The 23,215-nt window shown below is 37.4% G+C and overlaps 1 protein-coding gene across 2 annotated transcripts in view; it reads left to right on the top strand.

The window, feature by feature from the left end:
• Positions 1 to 23,215, top strand: part of LOC114246292 (calcium/calmodulin-dependent protein kinase kinase 2) — a 160,038-nt gene that overhangs the window by 71,879 nt on the left and 64,944 nt on the right. Inside the window, exon 1 of one of the 2 annotated variants that reach the window (XM_089733805.1) lies at positions 19,974 to 20,377. The exons of the other annotated variant lie outside the window; for it this stretch is intronic. Within the exon in view, the coding sequence (XP_089589931.1) occupies positions 20,319 to 20,377 (59 nt within the window). The 5' untranslated portion in view covers positions 19,974 to 20,318. Of the gene's footprint in view, positions 1 to 19,973; positions 20,378 to 23,215 lie in introns of those variants that run through there. 2 annotated transcript variants of the gene reach the window in all.

A 23,215-nucleotide genomic window follows, 5' to 3' on the forward strand; every position in this document is an offset into this window, starting at 1 on the left:
AAAAACAAACCACGAGAAAGAAAAATAAATTAGCCAGGGAAAGGAAAATTAATTTAGACTGGACGCGTGTGAATGGCGTCTTAAGTCTGCAAGGAGCGCAAGTGATATTGTAAGTGCACACCCACCCTACTGTAATGCATTCCAGGAAATCCCAAGCAAGACTACACACTACAGAATTAACGCGAGACCAGCAAACTTAGCCGATGCCACAGTATATTCGAACTTTCGATAGGTTTACTAAGGTCCGTCTTTTTTTTAAAGGGATTTTATGACCTGGTAGCTAAGAACTTTAAGTCATGTCTTATTATAATTTATATTTTTAATTTTATGAAAAATGATAATATGGAGTGAAATGAAATGAATATGATTAATTTAAGACTATAATCAACTGGGATAAAATGAAATGAAAGGAGATGAGATGATATGGGATGAAATATAATCTCAGTAAAATGGTGGTCATTTACTGAGATTTTTTCAGTCCCAAGAAGCTACGTCCAGTAGCTTTGTTTCATTTTTCCCACATTTGTGCACTTTCACAGATACTAAACAGTTAATAAACCAACGTTATTACACATTTAAACCTGAAGAAACACTAAATAGACAAAATAAAACAAATCACACAGCTTCACTCCTCGCGTACCCGCCAAAAAGTCCACACAAAGTCCCACAAAAAGGCCCGCCTAAATATAATCAAGGTGTCGGGATCGGAAATTCAAGATGGATGATATATGCTTCAGGCAACATTGAAATATGTAGAATGTAGTGTTGAATCTTCGCTATTTTCATTATACAGGGGCTTAAATTACTAAAACAATCCGAGATTTCAAGAATAATTAGTGATTTAGACATTGGGTTTGTGAATGACCATCATGCGGGACCGCTGTCAACAAGATAATATAGTGCTTTGACGTTCGGCCGCCACGACAAATACAACTCCATTCGATGTGACCAGCTCTTAATTAAAATAACCATTTAATCGAACACAAAACAATTAATCGTTATCAAAATAGCGATAATAAAATTAACTAAATAAATGAATAACACTCAAAATCACATCGATTATGATTATATATTTAAAAATGTTACGCGCCGTTATATACCTACATAGATACATATATCGATTTGAAGGTTAAAATAGGCGATATTTAAAGAGATTATTGAAATAATATCTCTAGGTAAACGGCGGATTCCATCTTTATTTCTATGGGCTTAAGCATTTTCTTAACACCGCGTGGGTTGTGAATTCCTTTGCCCGTCGACGTAGCGTAAAAGGATTGCTTATGAGTGTAAATAAAGGAATAAGATGCTTTAGCTCTAACGGCTATCAAATCTCTAAAATTAAGTAAAAAAAACTTGAGTTAGTTACTGTTCATCTCTTGATATGAAACTAGTTAATTTTTAATGCATGCTTAGGTTTTCTATAACTCAGTTTTCATTTAAAACTTGCAGATTATATTGTATTGTACGTAATATGGCTACGGGAATGATGTTACAGTGAGCTCTGACACCGTGACCTCAAAGCAATGACAGCATCAACAGTAGGGAGCGGCCTGGCTCTGCTCCTAGTCTTACTGAACTCCATGGGCGACAGTAACCACTCACCATCAGATGGGTTGTACGCTCGTGTGCCTACAAGGGCAATAAAAAAAGCATGGTTATAGCTAGTACAAACAAATTTAAACATATTACCTTAATTTTTTGATAAATAATGCTTCGTCAATTCATTTCTTTTTAAAAGCACAATTTATAACTTTACCTACTACTGTATCTGACGCTGTGTAGTGCACTATAGAGCCGTGACGTCAGAGCAATGGCCGCGGGCGGGAACAAAATTAAAACATTTTTGCTTTATTATTTCAGTGTCGTGGATATAACATCGCTTTTCTTGATTGGCTTCAGGAAATACATAATTTGTTGGAGTTTAATAAAAGTAATAAGACTTTTATATTAAGTTTTTATCCGTCTTCTGTGTATTAATTTTTCTAATACGTTTGAATTTAGACTTTAATGCTTACAAAATTAAGATATAGTGTTTAAGATCTGACCGTAAATCATAATATTAACCAGCTTCCATCACCAAAAACTAACCATGAGAACACAACTGCAACCCCGATCTCAAACTAGTTCATAACCATTTTTTCTATCTACTTCGTAAAAGGAGGAAAATTCTTCATATTCTCATACATATTTCCGGTACTAAAATTTTTCTCTATATCCTTTTTGTTGATAGTGAAATAATATGATCGAAGAAGCGACGTTCAACTATTTTACATTAATAATAACGTTATAAATAATGTATATAGAAAATTTACTACAGGAATTAGCTTAAGTGGCTGGCTGTAGTACAAACACGTATTCAAGTATGGTCCAAAAAAATATAATTAGCGTTGTATTAACGGTAGGCAGCGGCTTGGCTCTGCTCCTGGCATTGCTAAAATCCATGGGCGACGGTAACCACTTACCATCAGGTGGGCCGTATGCTAGTCTGCCTATAAGGGCAATAAAAACAAACTCTGTTTTTATTAGGTCCCTTATTATTTGAAGTGTTTTCAGTTATAAATGGCCCGTTTTTTGTATTGGGAGACAGATGACAAGTCCATCTTATGGTAAGTATTCACCATGGCTCATGGACGTTAACAATACCAAGAATACAGCTGTAGCTCAGCTATGATATGCCTATAACTATATCACGTCCTTACGGATCCATCAGATCCAATAACCTTTGCATTAGACGCCTTCAGCTCTAACACTGGGAGCAGGGTTAGGGACCCCGGTAACCGTACTCGTCGAACTCGGCAAAGAGCTCGCCGTGCAACCTAACCCATGCATCAGCCGAATCTTCTCAGCGAGTCGCGATTCCGATCATTCGCGAAGATTTATTCGCGAGGCAGCTGCTCTTTAGTTGTTAGGTCTCCCTCAGAGGTGCTCGGACAGCTGTTAGCAAATCCCGCCCCTCCTGGCTGGCCTCTACTCGCCCACCTGCCCTCGGGAAACTGGAAAGACCTCCGAGCCACTAGTAATACTTCAATCATAAAAAAACTACAACTATATATACTAACTATATATTATATAATGATAGAGTATTTCAGAGTGCATAAAGAATAAAAGATTTAATTGCGTTTTCTGTTATATGTATAATAAGAAAACAATATTTAAAGCCATTAATCTCTTTTAAATTTAATATTAAGAATTAAACAGTAAACAGTATTAAAAAACTGAACAAAACTGAACTCTCTTTTTACTGAATGACAGACTTCACTCCATAACACTGAATGATAGTCAAAAAAATATATAATTGAATCGGTTTGAGTTTTATTACACGATGTTATTTCTTCACCGTGAAAGTCAAGCGTGAACATTTGTTATGTACGTATTTTATTAAAAAAATTGGTACCCGCCTGCGCGATTTGAGCACTGGTGCATCGTGCTCAACATGAATGCACCGGACGTCTTATCCTTTAGGCCACCATGACTTTAAATTCTACAGAACTTCTTCTTTTGGGGTAATTATAGACTCGGTGTCCCACTACAGTATCATCATCAGCCCACAGTCATCCACGGCTCTCCTTCCATAAGCTTTTCCCAATTTACACCACTGACCTGGTCTTTAGCTCTCCTCATCCATTTCTTGCCGGCCACTCATAGCGTAAAGTATAATGTAATGTAAAATTACAAAACATATTTTGACTAATTTGATAGTGCAGTAGTTGCCGGGTCGTGGGTTCTAAGTTTGATCTTTGTCTAGGTGCTTAATATGTGATATATGTATACATTCAAACGTGACTGGATGATCATGGGTGACTTGCCCTCTCTTCTTATTATTATCATCATCTTTTATTTAAGTTTCACGCTATAACACTACAGTCATTTTACTTCAACTTACTCGTCATAATCTGGGTGCTTCGTCCGAGTTTTTTAACGATCTCGATAGCATAAAAGATGAAAGGCGATTGCATGCAGCAGAGATGCGAATGTTCCGATGGATGTGTGGAGTAACGAGAATGGATAGAATACGGAATGAATATGTTAGAGGAAGTCTGAAAGTGGCACCTGTGACAGAGAAGTTGAGAAGTGCACGTTTGAGATGGTATGGACATGTGATGAGACGAAATGAAAATGAGGCTGGTAAGAGAGTGTTAACTATGAGTGTTGAAGGCTGTAGAGGAAGAGGTAGACCTAAGAAGAAACGAATGGATTGCGTGAAAGACGATATGTGTAAGATTGGAGTGAGCGTAGAAATGGTATATGATAGAGGAATATGGAAGGAGAAAACATGTTGCGCCGATCCCAGGTGACTGGGAAAACGGCAGAAGAATGATGAATAATGATAGCGTAAAATTTAACTTAAAGTTGTATGCAGTTTATTTATTTATTTTATTAGGCTCACAATACACATCACAAGCTAAAGATACATAAAAAACACAAATAAAAAGAAACAAAATCTGGCTTGCAACATAAGTTATGTGCGCACGACAAAACAAGACATATAGTGCTGAATTTGTATAACAATGTTCCTTACAATTATGACAAAACAACACAATAACAAAAACTAATCTAACGAAAAATGTAAGGAAAAAATTTTATTCACAATTTAATACATTAAACAATTAGGTACATTAACCTACCTATCAATAAAGTGGAGGATGCCCTTGAACATTTTTCCAAACGTAACTAACCTACAAGTAAAAATATCTAACTCAGGTGACGACCTTGCCAGTTCGTTATAGGTACGACACATTTGACAGTTGAAACAGCGCCCCTAGCGGCAAACGTTTCAAACTCCATACAAATTTGAGGTAACTTTTACGCTATCGAGAACGTTAAAAAAATCGCACTAAGTAGACAACATAAGCTTAAATACACGTGCGTCCGAACTAAGCTGTACACGATTGTGAGATTTCAAAATCGCTATATCTTATAACTCGTTGCTGCTTGTAAATTTTTAATCATTTCGGTAGCGTAGCGTACCACCTGCGGCTATATACACAACGTACGACCTAACTATACTATTGTATGACACATCTATGTAGAGAATTGTGTGGAACGGGGGTATTCCTTAGGTCATTGTGAAATCTGAGTGTAGTTTCATTACTCTGAGGGAATTTTGGATATTCCCACAATACGGGATATGGTTATTTCCGTAGCTCGGTCCATTCGAACACAATTGTAGCAGGCTTTCTATCGAACGCCCCCCCTTCCTCGTCCCAAGTGAAGGTCACAGGGCGACCTGAGAGCTTTGAGCCTACTCGGCATGCTGCCAACACTAGTGCGCAGCAAAGGAGTAACATCTTAACAGCAACCGGTTGGCGCTGTATTGCGTCCCGACCTGGCAGGCTGCTTCTGACCCAGCGGGGAATCCCGGGACACCAGCGGCACTGCTTGGACCGCCTGAAGGGCTGCCGTACCAAGACAGCCCACGTTTTAGAGCCTTCGTTTCGCCTCGAAGCCTCCGTCAGTCTGGCTACCTTGAGGTGAGCTAGTTTCTGTTTTGGCCGTTGTAACTGCTTACCTTGAGGGGATTGGACGCTTGGGTGAGAGTGCAGGCAGTCGTTTAGTGTTTAGAGCCAAATACCATCCTTGAACCCGCGGTCCGCTCCCAACATCTGCAGACCGTCCGGTCCCAAATACGCCGCGCGCCCCCTAGGTTCAAATACCTAAGTTCGAGTTTCGGCTTCTTGCCCATAAAAAACTCTCTGTCCGCCAGATTCATACCCCACAATTTGTTGGCTGGTGCTAGGTGCTGGGCCGGACTAGGCTAGACAAGGAAAATCGTTGAAAAGAAAAAAATCATCCTATAACCATGTGTTTGGTAAACATGCATGCTATCGTCGTGGCGTAACTGATAAGACGTCCGTTGCATTCGTGTTGAGCGATACAACGGTGTTCGAATCCCACAGGCGGGTACCAATTTTTCTAATGAAATACATTCTTGACAAATGCTCACGACTGAGTTCCACGGTGAAGGAATAACACCGTATAATCAAATCAAATCAAATCAAAAAATTTTATTCAACATAAATGAAAGTACATACTTGTTGAACGTCAAAAAAAAACTACCGCCAATTCACAAAAACTAGCCTCCGTCCTGAGAAGAATTGGCAAGAAACTCAGCGGGCATGTCTTTTTTTTTTTACATATGAAATTATTATTTATTTATTTTTTAATATTAGATTATTTTTTTTAAATATGAATTTTTTACAATGAGTAATATAACGTAACAATTACTACAATATTGAAATGCCCGGAGCGAGCAACTCATTCCCACTTTGTGCAATCTTCTAGATAATCATTGACTTTATAGTAAGCTTTATTGCACAGATGCTCTTCAATAGTTTTCTTAAACCTATGTATATGTAGGTTCTGAACATCTTGTGGGATTTTGTTGTACAGGCGCACAGACAAACACCCGAATGAATTTCGTATCTTATGTAACCTACTCATCGGCACAACAAGCTTGTGTTTGTTCCTAGTATTTCTATTATGTATGTCCGACTGTTTAGTAAACTCCTCAATATGTTTACGAACATAAATCAAATTTTCAAAAATTTAATTATTAATAAAAATCAAACCCGCAAAATTATAATTTGCGTAATTATTGGTGGTAGGACCTCTTGTGAGTCCGCACGGTACCACCGCCCCGCACATTTCTGAGGTGAAGCAGTTATGCGTTTCGGCTTGAAGGGTGGGGCAGCCGTTGTAACTATACTGAGACCTTAGAGCTTATATCTCAAGGTGGGTGGCGCATTTACGTTGTAGATGTCTATGGGCTCCAGTAAACACTTAACACCAGGTGGGCTGTGAGCTCGTCGACCCATCTGACCGTTAAAAACAAAAAATAACACGGCAATCACCATGTGAATGCGTAGCTTGCTGCAACAATGATAAAACTCTTTCTAAACACAAAGCTAAACCTCAAGATAATTGAGGTTTCGTTGATGTAAATGAGCAGATTTTCGACCTCTACAATATCTAATATAAATTGTAAAATGTCGATAACGAGAATGATTGTTATGTAAATTTATACAGAAACTCGAAAATATTTTCAAAAAAAACTACTGTTTTCCCGAGAGTTCAATATTAGCATGTGAGTTGCAGACGCGCGTTTTTAAACTGATAGATACGATAAATAAATATTTCGATTCGCCAAAAGATGTCGGTAATTTTAATACTTTCCAAAGCAACTTACCATATTTTCCACTAAACGGGGAGGTGTCATCGTCACTCATGGATTTTAGCAATAATTCATATGGCTTGTCAGAAATACCTACATATAACAAAATATAAGATCAGCTACTTAGAGATTGATGTTTGATTTTTTACATTAGTGATTTTAGAGTTCATCAACTCATTTAGAGCAATAAAATAAGAATAAAATGGAGTCCGTTTTCCATCGCTTTTTCATCCTGTGAAGACCATCAGTATTACCGAATTCGCATGACCGTCACTGTCGTTTACTTAACAAATTTAATGTGTATAAATTTTATATTTGCTAGTGCACTCTTATTTTGAAATAATTGTGTACACGCGTTAGACCTATGCATTAAAAAATATCAGCAATACACAAGTTAAAAAAAACTGAAAGAAAAATCCGTGACTATGATAGATACCTTATTATTTTTATTCCGGAATTGTCGCTAGAGTACCTCCTTGGATGTCATGATCATAGGAAGTTAGATGGCGCATAACTATAAAAAAATAATAAGAATTACGCAGCGTCAAAACCGCCGCATCATAAACGCAGCATTCGAAACGTTCGTATGTACGTCCCTCCCCTAGAGAACAACCCTGCTATAAAGTTTTAAAGCTATGCTTAAAACAATCATTTTTCATATCTCTACATACCTTTTTATTTCATATAAAAAGTTTAGATTGCCAAGTAACTGTCATATAAAGTAATGACTTCTAATATATTTAGATTGTTTGTCAGAAATAATACTAGCATTCCTCATAAGTAAGAATATTTATTTTATTACCTAAAACCATGTTTTTTTTTAATTGCCTAGATGTGTGGACGAGCTTACAGCCCACCTGGTGTTAAGTGGTTACTGGAACCCATAGACAACTACAACGTAAATGCGCCACACACCTTGAGATATAAGTTCTAAGGTCTCAGTATAGTTACAACGTCTGCTCCACCCTTCAAACCGAAACGCATTACTGCTTCACGGCAGAAATAGGCAGGGTGGTGGTACCTACCCGTGCGGACTCACAAGAGGTCCTACCACCAGTAATTACGCAAATTATAATTTTGCGGGTCTGATTTTTATTACACGATGTAACGAATTTTCACGCAAAACGTACCTACACAATAAACAACAATCTTAATATTCATTTATCACGGCAAACAAATACGGCGTCGCGAAACCGCGATCCTAAATGTGCTAACTTAATAACAAGCGATCCGTAAACACAATATTATTCAAATGCAAATACGAAAACGTGTTAGTACAATATGTGAAGATCAAACAAACGTGATCACAAGACAAAGTAGTAACATACATTACGTTATTCAAATACACTTCTATTTCTCCACCTTATCCCACTAGGTGGGGTCGGCACAGCTAATTTTTCTCTTCCATTCTCTTCTATCAGCCGTCATCTCAACACTAACTCCTCTCTCTTTCATATCGTCATTCACACACTCCATCCATGTCTTCTTCGGTCGACCTCTTACCCCTCTACCTTGCACTACCATTTCCATACATCTCCTTCAATGCTATTCAAATACACGTTTGTTTTAAAGCAAACTGATAGCTATGCTGACGGCTCACTTGGCGTAAAGTGGTTAGCGTGGCCGTATTCTGCTCCCCAGAGGAACTTCGATCCCCTCTGTATTTCGTACCGTATGTTCTATGGAGAGTGCTCTGAAGAATTGTTCGAGATGATACCATCATATCGCTTTTACCATCGCAGTATTAAGCGATAGGCAGCGGCGTGGCATTGCTGAAGTCCATGGGTGACAGCAATTCACCATCCGTATGCCGGTCACCCTACAAGGGCAATAAAAAAAAAACAAAATGTGTGCAATTCACACGTGGTAGAAGTGAAACCTTCGAAAATTAAAATACAATTATCCTAAACGTCTTAAGTATATGTAAAATTTTGTCATTAGTAAATAATTGTAAGGTAGCGCCCTCTGTGAATTGATATTTTAATTTCACGTATAATCCTAAATTTAAATTCACTACAAGAGCTTTCATACACACGTTAGTATTAAAAAAACTCACAGATGGCGCTGTATTAAATAGTATGTATATTTCTGTCTCATTCTTTGCTGGCTTCATCCTACACATTTTTGTATTTGTGTCTCTTACCTGTCGTTTTTTCCGTTGCATCCGGTTTGAAATCACAACGATTCTAAAGAAGTTTTCACTTCAAAATTGTAACAAAGACCTAGATGAGCGCCTTCTTTTCTTGAACCCAATTTTGTATCTATCTATTAGGGTGAAGCTGAAATAGCCTCTCAAAACTATCAGCATAGGTAGGAAAAAAAAGGGATGCGAAATCCTCCTAACCGTTTTTTTTCCTACCTATTCTAATAATTTATTTATAACTTCTTATACTAGAAAGTATAAAGGCGGACTTAATGCCATAGGCATTCTCTAACAGTCTACCTTAGGGGAGTGCAGAGATGAAGGGATGAATGAATAACCTCGAGGGTTTATTCTAGATTCACCGAGCTAGTAGGTGAGCTCACGGGGCTCAAACCGGGAGTGTTGCTAGCACTGGCTCTAGCAAGAGCAGTGCTTCGCAGAATCTACCACCGGATTGGGAACGCGACCCACTGAGAATATCCGGCGAGAAACTCAGTGGGCTTTGTATATGGGTTAATTTACTCGTCGAGCCCTTCATCGCAAGCGACGGGTTAGACGAGGACGGTTACCGGTGCTTGAGGTACCTAAAAGTATCGTTAATGGATCGGGAGGATCCTTAATGACGTGTTCCTGACCGTGCAAAACAATTACACCACTATCAGTTAAATGTCTCTTCAAGCCTCGCCTAAAAACATCATGGCCTTCAGTGCTCGTCCGATATGCTAAAAATCACGCCTTCATATCATAATAGCTTCTTCATAGCAACCCGCGAACTGTTCAAACACGATCACATTAATGGTAATAATACATATTTACCCACATTATTTTCAGAGTTATTTTGAATGACATACACTATTTTCGTATAGTTTTACTTAAATTATACAGTATTTCTGACGAAGGCAAAAGCATGCCTTCGTATTTCAGTGGGTATAGCCAAGTCCTTACCTACCACTAAAAGCTCTTCAAGTCAAAAATCGAGAAAGAAAAAGAAGAACATGTTATGGCGCAAGGAATTATTTCTAGACCCTAGTGGTACTTGGCCAAATTGATAGCAGTTGTGGAACAGAACATGAAATTATTTGATATCGAATCTAATTCTCTTCATAGTTGGTTGCTCTTGGCAGAGCAGTTGTGACCATGTGGGATCCTTGTTTACTATAGTCTTGACAGATGTTCTCCATAGTTTACGAATTGAGGCTTGGCGGACGCACTCGTTAAGGGGGGGTTTTGGTAAGGTCTTTGGTTTGATCAGTTTCTAATTCTAAGCAGATTTAAATTTTATTTCCCTAATCAACTGTCTGCTGTCTCAATAAAGTAATAAAAAAATCAATCAATCTACGCACTGCTTTGTGTAATCCCTTATGCAACCAGGAAAAGTGCTGATGATGATCAAGTAACTGTAGGTTTCCTAAACAATACATGTAAAGCCATTTCGAATAAATCAGTCTTCAAATGCATTACATTAGAATCGATTCATCCATATATTATGTGAGTTGTGATGCCACGGATTGACAAACAGTTGGACAAAGAAGATACAACTCTTTTGATATCCGAAATTAGAAACGAAAATTATGAAAACGTTGTCTAATTTTTTTTATATACAACTTTGGTGAATGTGTTTACGGTCCCGCTGTTGTAAAGCATCAGATTTCGTAGATATCATAACGTTAATCCTATTGAGGTTCGCGGGGATCCGCTCGATGCAGGCAGCGCAGGACCGGTCTTTGTGGCGAGGCTTGGGGGAGGCCTATGTCTAGCAGTGGACGTCCATGGGCTGATAGAATAGAAGAAAAAAAAACCTACCACTCACCTTGAGATGCACGATCATAATATCAAAGGCTGTGCCAACATTCATCATTCATTCATTCAACAACATTTTGAAGTCGTCGTGGCCTAAAGGAAGTCGTCATGGCCTATAGCATAAGACGTCCGGTGCATTCGTATCTAGCAATGCAACGTTGTTCAAATCCCGCTGGCGGCTACCAATTTTTCTAATGAAATACGTACTTAATAATTGTTCACGATTGACTTGAACAGTGAAGGAATAACATCGTGTAATAAAAATAAAACCCGTAAAAATTATAATTTGCGTAATTACTCTTGTGAGTCCACACGGGTAGGTACCACCACCCTGCCTATTTCTGCCGTGAAGCAGTAATGCGTTTCGGTTTGAAGGGTGGGCCAAGCCGTTGTAACTATACAGACCTTAGAATTTATATCTCAAGGTGGGTGGCGCATTTACGTTATAGATGTCTATAAGCTCCAGTAACCACTTAACATCAGGTGGGCTGTAAGCTCGTCCAATCAACAGAGCAAAAAAAAAATTTCATTCATCCGGGAAGGCATAACTGCTTCGATGCCAAATTCGACAAGACGGTACCTACCCGAAGGGGTCAGAGTTTGCCCTACCGACATCAGAGCATACGCCACGGACTGAGAAAAATTCCTCCTTTTTTAAATAGGTCAACAAATTCTAACCCTGAAGCGTGTAAATCGATTACAATATGTTTAGACGTTGAGCTGACAGCGTGTGGGCAGAAACTGAAGATAAATTGCGGTCGATAAGTGATGGCCCACAAACGTGTTAACTGGTCTGTTGTTAGGTCAAGATGCGATCGAGATTACAATATTATGTTCTGTAGACAAATTACTTTTGTAACACTGAAAAATAATAAATAATAGTTTAAGAAAACTAACAAAATACGCTTTTATAGAAAATCCAACTAAAGAATATAAAAAAAAAATGGGGTGCTTTTCAGGATATTATCAAAATAACCCTTCTACTCATATCTGTTCATAAAATATTTATAACTACTGATACCATGCACCCCACGCTTTTTATACAATAAAATCATTTTTACTTGCACTAATTTTTTAATTCAAATATATTAAAATTTATTTTCTATTTTTTTGTTGGATTTTCTATCTAAGCGTATTTTGTTAGTTTTTTTAAACTATTATTTGTTTTTCATTTTTTAGTTGAATTTCAATTTTTTACCTTTTTTCAATGTTTTATTAAATACTGTATTGTCATCGGTCCTTAATAAGTATACCAAATTTCGAGTCAATCCGACGTTTTGAAGGGGGTCAAAATCATGCGTAAAGATTCCGTTACACTATATAACATACGTCTGAAGCTAATAAAAGTGTATTAAAATACGCTTATGTCTTTCTTCTAATTAGTTGGTATTTCTTGCGCGGATGTCTTCCGACCGTCGTCTCTATAAAAGTCAGTTGAGTAATAAAAATGATTCGTGTTGGAAATTATGAATGAATGATGAATGATTGAATGATTTATTTTATTTCAGACAACAATAAGTCCATATGTGTACATAGTATCATTGAAACATACTTAAAATTAAGAAAGCCAATTAAATAAAAAAGATACTTTTATTAAAAGTAGTTATCAGTTGAATACATTTCAAGTATTCCATTCCACTGATACCTACTTCGAACCAACCATTATTATTATTATTATTATTTAGTCCGCAAGTGAACCATGGTACAATGGTTCAAGTACCGACAGTCATAACGGTCTGTTAATGCCTTCAGGATGCTGTTAGGGCTGACCCCCTATGGATTAGTTAATTGTGAATAAAAAAATACGATCAGTTTACATTTAATCAATCATATATCATATGCGATCTTTATTGAAAAGGATTGATTACGTTTTAAGAAACGTTCTGGCGCCCGAGAGAGTTGTCACTAACTAATGACATTAAGGTTAACAATATATATTTTATAATGAGGCCTGTGCTTCTTTTCCCACGCATGGAATTTGTTTTTGTAGGCACGACCGTATTGCTCGAAAAATTCTAATAAAAAAACGCTGAGTTATGACTGCAATCCACTTCGAAGCCATTAGAGCCAAATGTTGAAGTGACAAAATCATAAAATAAGCTAATCTTACAAACTACTATTCAATTTTGTACATAGAATTCAACAATTCGTATCCGAAATTATGCTGGCGTTTTCTTGTAGCTCATTAAAAATGGCGGCTGTGTTAATTGCGACAAATAAAAATTAAAAAAGCACACACGGCGAGAATAAAGGTTAATTAAAATTACCTCTACAAATTATTCTAAGAGCCTTGACAGGCAATCGCAGACGGGACTGGTGATGTCACCATCAAATTATTTCTGAACGCTCGTCTAGACAGACTTCACACTTAAAAAAATTATCTAAAACAAAACGAAGAAGAAACAAAAGTGTTTAAAAACAAATAAACGTTGCTTTAAACAACAAGCCCGAAAAGTTAAGCTATCCGCTGATTGACCCTACAGCTCGTGTGACTGGTTTACACAACAACAGACCAATGAGGAGTAATCCTTGCTCCTCTTTGGTCCTACAAGCATCCTTGCATAATCACAACAAACCTCCAGTTACTAACAAATCGCTAGCATCCATCTAAAAATCTTGCTACTGATCTTAACTAGTCTACTACGGTCCCATCCCTATCCCATTATTCAATCATCGCGTTAATTCTTCTAGTTACATTCATTTTATTATCAAATTTTCATAACGAGTAACCCTCCTATAACGCGATATTTTACAACACGGCTCCACTCTGACACGAAAAGAAAAATTTCCCAAAACCCTCTCATAACACGGTACTTCTATAGCACGATAACGAAATTCTGTTTTTAAAATAATTTAGTAAATTACTTTATGCACTATGAACACACAATACATATATTTTAATTGCTTAGATGGGTGGACGAGCTCATAGCCTACCTGGTGTTAAGTGGTTACTGGAGCATATAGACATCTACAACGTAAATGCAGCCACCTACCTTGAGATAGTCACCCTTCAAACCAACACACATTACTGCTTCACGGCAGAAAGAGGCAGGGTAGTGGTACCTACCCGTGCGGACTCACAAGAGGTCCTACCACCAGTAAAATTGAATTAAATATATTGAATTAATCGAAATTTTACTGCTTATTATTTTATGTATAATAGGTAAAAAATACACACAGGCATAGTTGAGATGTTTCGTTCAGAAAAATTACTCTCCTTTTTGTTTTGGCTTCTATTCTCATATAACACGGTTTCATACAACACGAGACTTTGTAGGAACGAATCTACCGCGTTATATGAGGGCTACCTGAATCTTATATTATTATAACATACATCAATACATAGTATAAAACAAAGTCGCTTTCTCTGTCCCTATATCTGTCTGTCCCTATGTATGCTTAAATCTTTAAAACTACGCAACGGATTTTGATGTGTTTTTTTAATAGATAGAGTAATTGAAGAGGAAGGTTTATATGTATAATAACATCCATTAAATAGTGGAGAAATCAATAATAAATTACAGTTTCCGAAGCGAAGCGAGGGCGGGTCGCTAGTATTATTATATACATACTATGTAAGTTATTACATAGTTCTCCTCAATTATGAAATCGTATTACCAACGACGGTAAAATCATTATTATTCTAAATCGCTAAACTCCTGCTTGGATGAAAAGCTTTGGGGTTTTTACATCTATTCACATTGAACGAAGATCATTACCCAAGTCATATTAACTGTCCGCTCATCGCGAAGCTTTATGTTACGTTCAAACGAAAGCTTTCTCAAAAAGTATTAACATTAAAGAACTATTAGTTTAAATCCGAATGAATTTCCCACAGAAGCGGACTTATTGCAATTTCTTTCGAAGCAATTTATACTGTCAAATACAGTTACCACGCGACAGCTACGCTTTAGCTGCAGCGTACCAAGATTTTAATTTGGTTCACTAGTCGAGCTTTTTTTTTCTTGTTTGATTGCGTTCGAACGACGAGCTTAATTACAATCCCCGGGTACTGTAGATACGCTGTCAATGACATGCTTATGAGCAAGCTATTAATAATATTCTATTCGTGGATAAATCTTGTTTTGAAATTTATTATAGTTGTATTTGGGATTCTTGGAAAGTTTTCTTTAATATAACTATTACAGACGACGATGTTACCATCAACGAAAGACAAGTGATGGACAGCAAATTTAATAAATGGACGTTTTCCATATAGTTTTCGAATATATTGCTGGTGACCTGAGCAACGGTTATCACTCACCATCGGGTAGATCATATGCTCGTCTGCTTATAAAGGCAAAATAAAAAGAAGAGGTCGACCGAAGAACATATGGATGGAGTGTGTGAATGCCGATATAAGAGAGAGAGTAGTGAGTGTTGAACAGACGGCTGATAGAAGAGAATGGAATAGAAAAACTCGCTGTACCGACCCCACCTAGTGGGAGATGAAGAAGAAGATTTCTATGTCTGAATGCACATGCACAGTAATGCATTTGAAAGGCCTGTCGTTACTTTTAGAATAAATTAGAGTCTTAAATCTCGTGCCTTAAAATTGGTGGCGGCAGTCACATTAGAATGCACTGAGAGTCCAGTGGTCATTTAAAACAAGATGCCCTGTAATTCGGGTATTTATCATCATCAGCTCACGCTAGTCCATTGCAAGTCTCTAGCACGTCCACATAGCTCCGTTTTTCAGCACTCCTTGTCTGTTTGAGCTCATCTCTTCTGATTAACATATTTTACTATAGTTAGTACAAGTACTTACTTAAGTGCTCTTCTTCAACCCGTGTCGACCCAATGCTAAGTGTAGGTCTCTTCGAATGCACCCCATTCTCTTCGGTCTCTTGCCTTCCGCATCCAGTCCCTATCAGCCACTTTGACCAGGTCCTCGCTCCACCTCGTTGGCTGTCCGCCTACGTTACGACGTGCAGTACGAGGTCTCCACACCAGTACTTTTGTGCGCCATCGATTGTCAGTGTGACGCCATATGTGGCCGACCCACTTCCACTTTCTCCAAGCAATCGCTTTGGCTATGTCAGTCAAACCAGTTCTTCTGCGGATTTCGGTACACCTAGTAGTAAGAAAAGCTAGCCAAATAAATACCAGTCCCCATCCAAGGAAAATTAAACTATAGCTGTATCTTATATTATTACTAGCGCCCCGCCCTCGCTTCGCTTCGGAAACATTAAACTTTATTATTGATAGCTGAGTCCCGCTATGTTATCCGCGGTTATTGTCGTACAGCGGGTGACGCCGCGGGGCAAAGCTAGTCTAAAAAAAGTAGCCTAAGTTACTCCTTATATCATCAGCTAACTATCAGTGAAAATCCCGTCAAAATCGGTCCAGCCGTTCCAGTGATTAGCCGGATCAAACAGACAGACAGACAGACAGACAAAAATTGTAAAAAATGTTAGTTTTGTGTATGTACCGTATATATATTCATATGCATGGAGTAAAAAGAAGCTATTTCAATATTACAAACAGACACTCCAATTTTATTTATATGTATAGATTAATTATTACAAGTTCGAACACTTTGTACAACAAAACAAAAGGAACAACATAAATAAAGTATCGCAATAATAAGAACGGTTTATAATCGTTAAGGCCGTCTGTCAGTCACACGCGGCACATTTGTTCCGTTCGTGGGAATGTATCGAGATGATCATTTGGTGTCAATCCTCGATCTTAACTTGTAATGGTACTGCTGTTATATTAGCTAACACATATCTGTATATTTTTTCTTAAATTTTAATTGAAACATGTAACAACTATAAATTCAAATACAAAACTAAAAGATTTATCGCTAAATAACAATGTCTGTTACAGACGTTACAGTTAAGTAAACTGTTACTTAGAAGTCGTCGTGGCCTAAGAGATAAGACGTCTGATGCATTCGTGTTGAGCGATGCACCTGTGTTCGAATCCCAGGCGGGTACCAATTTTTCTATTGAATTATGTACTCAACAAATGTTCACGATTGACTTCCACGGTGAAGGAATAACATCGTGTAATAAAAGTGAAACCCGCAAAATTATAATTTGCGTAATTACTGGTGGTAGGACCTCTTGTGAGCCCGCGCGGGTAGGTAACACCACCCTGCCTATTTCTGCCGTGAAGCAGTAATGCGTTTCGGTTTGAAGGGTGGGGAGCCGTTGTAACTGTACTGAGATCTTTAGAACTTATATCTCTAGGTGGGTGTGGCGCATTTACGTTGTAGATATCCATGGGCTCCAGTATCCACTTAACACCAGGTGGGCTGTGACCACGTCCACCCATCTAAGCAATAAAAAAATAAAAAAGTAAACTGTAACAGTGTTTATAAATGAAAACAATATTAAAGTTGTTTTTTTTCGAAATTGGATCCGATTTTCTTATAATCTTTTTTATTTGAAAATTACGTAACTTAGCGTACCTACGTGCGTAAGGGTTTGAACTTCGCATGAGACATAACTTGATCCGAGCAGAGGGGTAAGGTGTGGTGTTTCAGACGAAGGGCATCTCCTCCCGCTATCACCACGCCCTATGGTACGCTGGTTCTGGCCCAGCGGGGTATCCCGGAAAAGTTAAGCTAACAGTAAAGTTCCACTTTCTTCTGTGTATGTACATTCGCAAGTTTTTTCTCTTTCAAAATGTGCATAACTCTAAAAGTGAAAATGTATTGCATAAAACGAACCTAAATTTTTAGAGGTATTTGTGTTGTGTTTGTTTACGTAGTAGCTATTAACGAGCAATTAATATCTATAGATTAACATGATTTGAACTATACATAATGACTGTTCTGTTGTTTGATACTTTTAATTTACGAATGTTTTTTTAATAAATTAAACAATTATAAATCAATAAATTTCCAACAAGACTTTATCGAAAACAAACATTAATCTACAAACAGCTTGGAAACCGTCTTGGCGAAGTGAAGCTTCTTTAGAATCGTTGTGATTTCAAACTCAATGAAACGAAAAAATAAGTCCATAGAGACAAAAACACATAAATGTATAGGATTCAGCCGGCGAGAGAATGAGAGAACACATTAGACGTTCTCGATCTCCTCTTTGTGCGACTCTTCGTAGAATCCCCACTATCGTCACTAAACATTGTCCATACGTGTGCTTCTGTGTAGTGGGTGGGATAGTCAGTATATCTATATCTTATTTATAAGTTTCACTTCTACCGTGCGTGACTTCACACACACACACTTTTTTTTAATAAAGATTATCTCGAATATTCTTAATACATTCTAAAAGCAATGAATCCAGTCGCCCGGAAAATCTATGGGTGAGGCTTTGTGTAGCAATTGACGACTTGCCGACTCGCGCTATTCGGTATTATTTTGATCGCATTTAATGAGACAACACCACAACAGTACCGTAAGCAATATGCGGCGCGCGCACCACACTCCGAGACCGGGCAAAGCAACTGGTTTCTCTCATAGAATATTTACACTCAGATAGACAATAATATTCTTTGCGTATTAAAAATTAAGTTTTTAAAAAAATGAAAATGCTATTTTGAAGTTCTTTATTTTTTTTATTGCTTAGATGGGTGGACGAGCTCACAGCCTACTTGATGTTAAGGGGTTACTGGATCCCATAGACATCTTCGACGTGAATGCGCCACCCATCTTGAGATATAAGTTCTAAGGTCTCAGTATAATTACAAAAACGGTTTTTTTATTTTTTTTTACTAACAATCACGCCACGTTAACTGGTCCCGTGCTAAGTTCGTAATGAACCTGTGTTACAGGTACCAGATAACGGAAATAAATGTAAGTTTTTTTTTTATTATACACATACATATATTTAATATACATCCATAACCCTGGAAAAGACATTTTATATTTATCATACAAATATCTTCCCTTGGCGGGATTCGAACCCGCGATCCTCTTGGGTAGTGACCATGTCACTTACCACTACCGCAGACGGCCGTTAGGACAGGACAGGATAATGACAGAAAATGACAGGATAGTACGTATTTACAACGCACGAATCCATAGTTCATGATATTAGAAATACCGCTAGGAATTGAAAATTAGGTAAAATATAATGAGTGAATACTACAGACCATGTTCTAAAAGTCATAGCTACAAGATTCCATGGTGACACAGCTATTACTTCAGATTCACTTCTGACAATTTCCTAACAACACAAATTAATTAATAGTAACTTAATTCAAAGCTTTCAAAATCAGTATATTAGTATCGATACACGAACAAATTACTTCTACTTTCAATCTTTTTCGTTATTATTTAAAATAATAACTATTCAGTTAAAAAAAACATCCTCGATTTCGTGTCGTAGTCCCTTTAGTTTTTTAATATCTTGAAGTCATATTATCACTATGAGATCGTGAAAGCGCAGAGTGTTGTATAATTGAGTACATAGGTACCTTTTTTCCCCTACCTATGCTGATAGCCTTGTAAGGCGATTTCAGCTTTGCCCTAACGTGTAGGAGCTCACGGGGCTCAAACCGGAGTGTTCTCGACCTCGACGAGGACGGTGACCGATGCTTGTGGTGCCTAAAAGCACCGTTAATGGATCAGGAGGATCCGTAATGACGTGCTTTGGGCGACGTCGACGGTTTGACATTCAGTCTACAGAATCGGATATGTAGTTTCCAGCGGCCACGACAAGAGGGTTCTCATGTCGTGCCGCCTTTTCAAAGTGGCGCAGCGATGCCGACTGTAGATACTTACTGACAGAGTCGAGCTCCAGGTCATCGTGGAAATCCACGTTCCTCCTCCTCTCCTCCTCCTTTGAAACGGGACTGCTTCATCCCAATTGTAGAGTAAGTTCTCCCTTTAAGGCTCCGTCTACACTAAAACAACTTAATCTATGCGCCGTCCGGCCTCACCGCATCCGAAGTGAACTCAACACAAACGCATGGCGTCCTGAGACGAATGGACGTCTCAATTTTCCTTTTATTTACTTTTACGTTAAAAAACAAACTTTTAGAACTACGTATTAAAGGAATATTAGAAAATTTTAACTAAATTAATAAACTCACTGGGATTAAAACAAAAGGCGCTTGTGTTCGAAGATTATATAAACAAAAAAATACGCTAGGATTTTAAATAAAAAACATATCAATTCGCTTTTTTTAAATTATTAAACAAAGTTTTGTATTAAATTTTAATCGTAAATCAAAGTTTATTGCTTAAATTAAATTTATTCAATATCTTATGGGAACAGTGATGTGTTAATGATAATGAACGGACGTGTTGTGGAAACTGACGCGGAAAAGGCGGGAAAGAGTGACAGGTTTGTGAATTTTTTTCTTTTCTTTCTAATGCAAAAGATTTTTCTTAAAGAGTCGATCTTTATACTCCTATGTTTTAATTAAGCACGCCTCAATTTTGTTTTCTAGATAACATCATTTAAAATATAAAATATTTTTTTTTATTATCTGACATCTTTTTCACATGAAATTTAAATAAAATAATTAAAACCTTTTTGATTTCAAAGTGTTGTTTTAGTACAATAAGTTTTATTAATTTTTATTTTATGCAAACAGTTTTAATTGTGTAACATAATGACTTATCATGTTTATTAGCACCGGAAGAGAGACTAGCTCAAAGCTCTCATGATGCTGAGCGGTTACCTGACCAGTAACGGTAAATAATATATAATAAAAAATAAACGGATCATTAGCGGGAAGGGAGCTCTTAAGGGATTAAACTCTCAGATACATTGGGTATCAACTGGTTTAGGACATAATGGAGATTGTAACGGTTCTCTGACCCTTCCTATAACAATTTAGATAAAGACAATAAAGAATTGTAAAAATATCGCTACTAAAAGAAAAAAAAACAGTCTGCATATTAACTTCATTGTTGTAAATGAATTTGTTTTAACAATAAATACTTTAAAAAAAAACAAAAAAAATACGCTTTTATAGAAAACCCAACTAAAAAATAGATAAATAAATCTTAATAAATTTAAATTAAAAACAGTGTAAGAAAAAATGATTTTATTATAAAAAAAGCGTAGGGTGCATGATATCAGTAGTTATAAATATTTTATGAACAGATATGAGTAGAAGGGCTATTTTGATAATATCCTGAAAGTTTTTTTTAAACTATTATTTATTTTTCATTTTTTAGTGGAATTTCAATTTTTTATTTCATTTTTTTTTAAATATTGTATTGTCATCGGTCCTTAATAAGTATACGAAATTTCGAGTTAATCCGACATTTTGAAGGGGGTCAAAATCATGTTCAAAGATTCCGTTACAAACATACATACGTCTGAAACTAATAAAAGCGTATTAAAAATTGCATGTTATATGGGATGACATCGCTAATTCGACGCGCTTTTGCGTTTCTTTCGACGACATTCCAATATTGAAAGTGTATACTTCCACTTGCCAATATATTCTCTTAAAGTATTTCAAGTGAATAATGCCGATAGGTACCTGTTGACATCCCGATGGCTAAGGTATCTAAGCCGTACAGTCTAGACTCGTTTGCCTTCTTTGGATAAAAACTAAATAAATAAAAAGCTTACATCTGCGTTTGCTATGCTTGTTTTCTATTCGGTAATAATAAAAAAACCAAATAAACTAATTCATTTTGAACAAGTCTATTCTCGTTTTTATTGCTGTATAGTTGTAAAAACACTCGACCCGTTTTATAAACATTCAGCTGTTATCTTGATTCAGAGCAATGGAATCACGAGTACTCCTAACATTGGAAATATAGGATGGAACGTCTGCTTCTAGGTTCGTAGCGGCAATGCCAACCTATACTGATATTAGTAATAAACAACGCACAAACAAAAAGGCGGTTAACATTTTCATTATGATCAGTGTTGCCAGTGGTAAAAATTGAACTAAATTAATGGAGTATAAAATTGTTACTTATTTGTCGAAAATTGCGCTGATAGACTCCATAATCTATGTACAATGTCAGATTACTGTTTAAGAGAAAACACAATTAAAAATATCGATGAAATACTAAATACTAAATTTTTAATGGTGGTAGGAGGTCTTGTGAGTCCACACCGGCTACCACCACCCTGCCTATTTATGCCACGAAGCAGTAATGCATTTCGGTTTGAAGGGCGGGGCAGCCGTTGTACTGTTAAAACTGAGATCTTAGAACTCTTGTCTCAAGGTGGGCGGTGGCATTTACGTAGTAGTTATCTATGGGCTCCGATAACTACTTAACACCAGGTGGGCCGTGAGCTCTTCCACCCACCTAAGCAATAAAACTAAAAATAAAAAATTGGGCTAATGTTTAATGCGAAATGAAATAGCGGATAACGGGTTAGTGACCTCGTGTTTCAGATTAGCTTCCAGAAGCGAAGAGAAGTTACGCTTAAGCTCAGACGCGGATGTAGTTTTACTTTAAATTATTACGTCTTCACGGTCGCAAGCTCAGATATATAGTAGCGTTAATTTCAAAGTTCCATAATTTGCGGGTTTTCTTCATTACGATACATAGTGGCATATGTTAAATAGCCGTGTACTTATTTAGAAAAAATGATACCCACAATATAGTATTTTATGGATTTTATTAGATGGTTGGACCAGCTCACAGCCCACCTGGGGTTAAGTGGTTACTGGAGCCCATAGACATCCACAACGTAAATGCGCCCCCCACCTTGAGATACAAGTTCTAAGGTCTCAAGTATAGTTACAACGGCTGCCCCACCCTTCAAACCGAAACGCATTACTGCTTCACAGCAGAAATAGGCATAGGCAATACCTATGCTGATAGTCTTGAGAGGCTATTTCAGCTTCGCCCTAACGTGTGTAGGTGAGCTCACGGGGCTCAAACTGGAGTGGTTGCTAACACTAACCCTAGCAAGAGCAGTGCTTCGTAAAATCTACCACCGGATCGGAAACGCGACCCACTAAGAAGATCCGACGAGAAACTCAGTGGGCTGTGTCTATGGGTTAATTCGCTCATCGAGCCCTTCGTCGCAACCGGCGGGTTCGACGAGGACGGTGACCGGATTAACGTCGGTGATATTCAATGTAGTCTATGGACCACGGCTAACACGAGGTGGGAGACGAATCCAATCATGCATCTAAGATGCGTAATGCGAGTAATCTATCCTAGACGAGCTGCGTTTTGGCCGAAACACGCAGAAAAA

This window comes from Bombyx mandarina, chromosome 16, assembly GCF_030267445.1.
Source record: "Bombyx mandarina strain Sakado chromosome 16, ASM3026744v2".
NCBI lineage: Eukaryota > Metazoa > Arthropoda > Insecta > Lepidoptera > Bombycidae > Bombyx > Bombyx mandarina.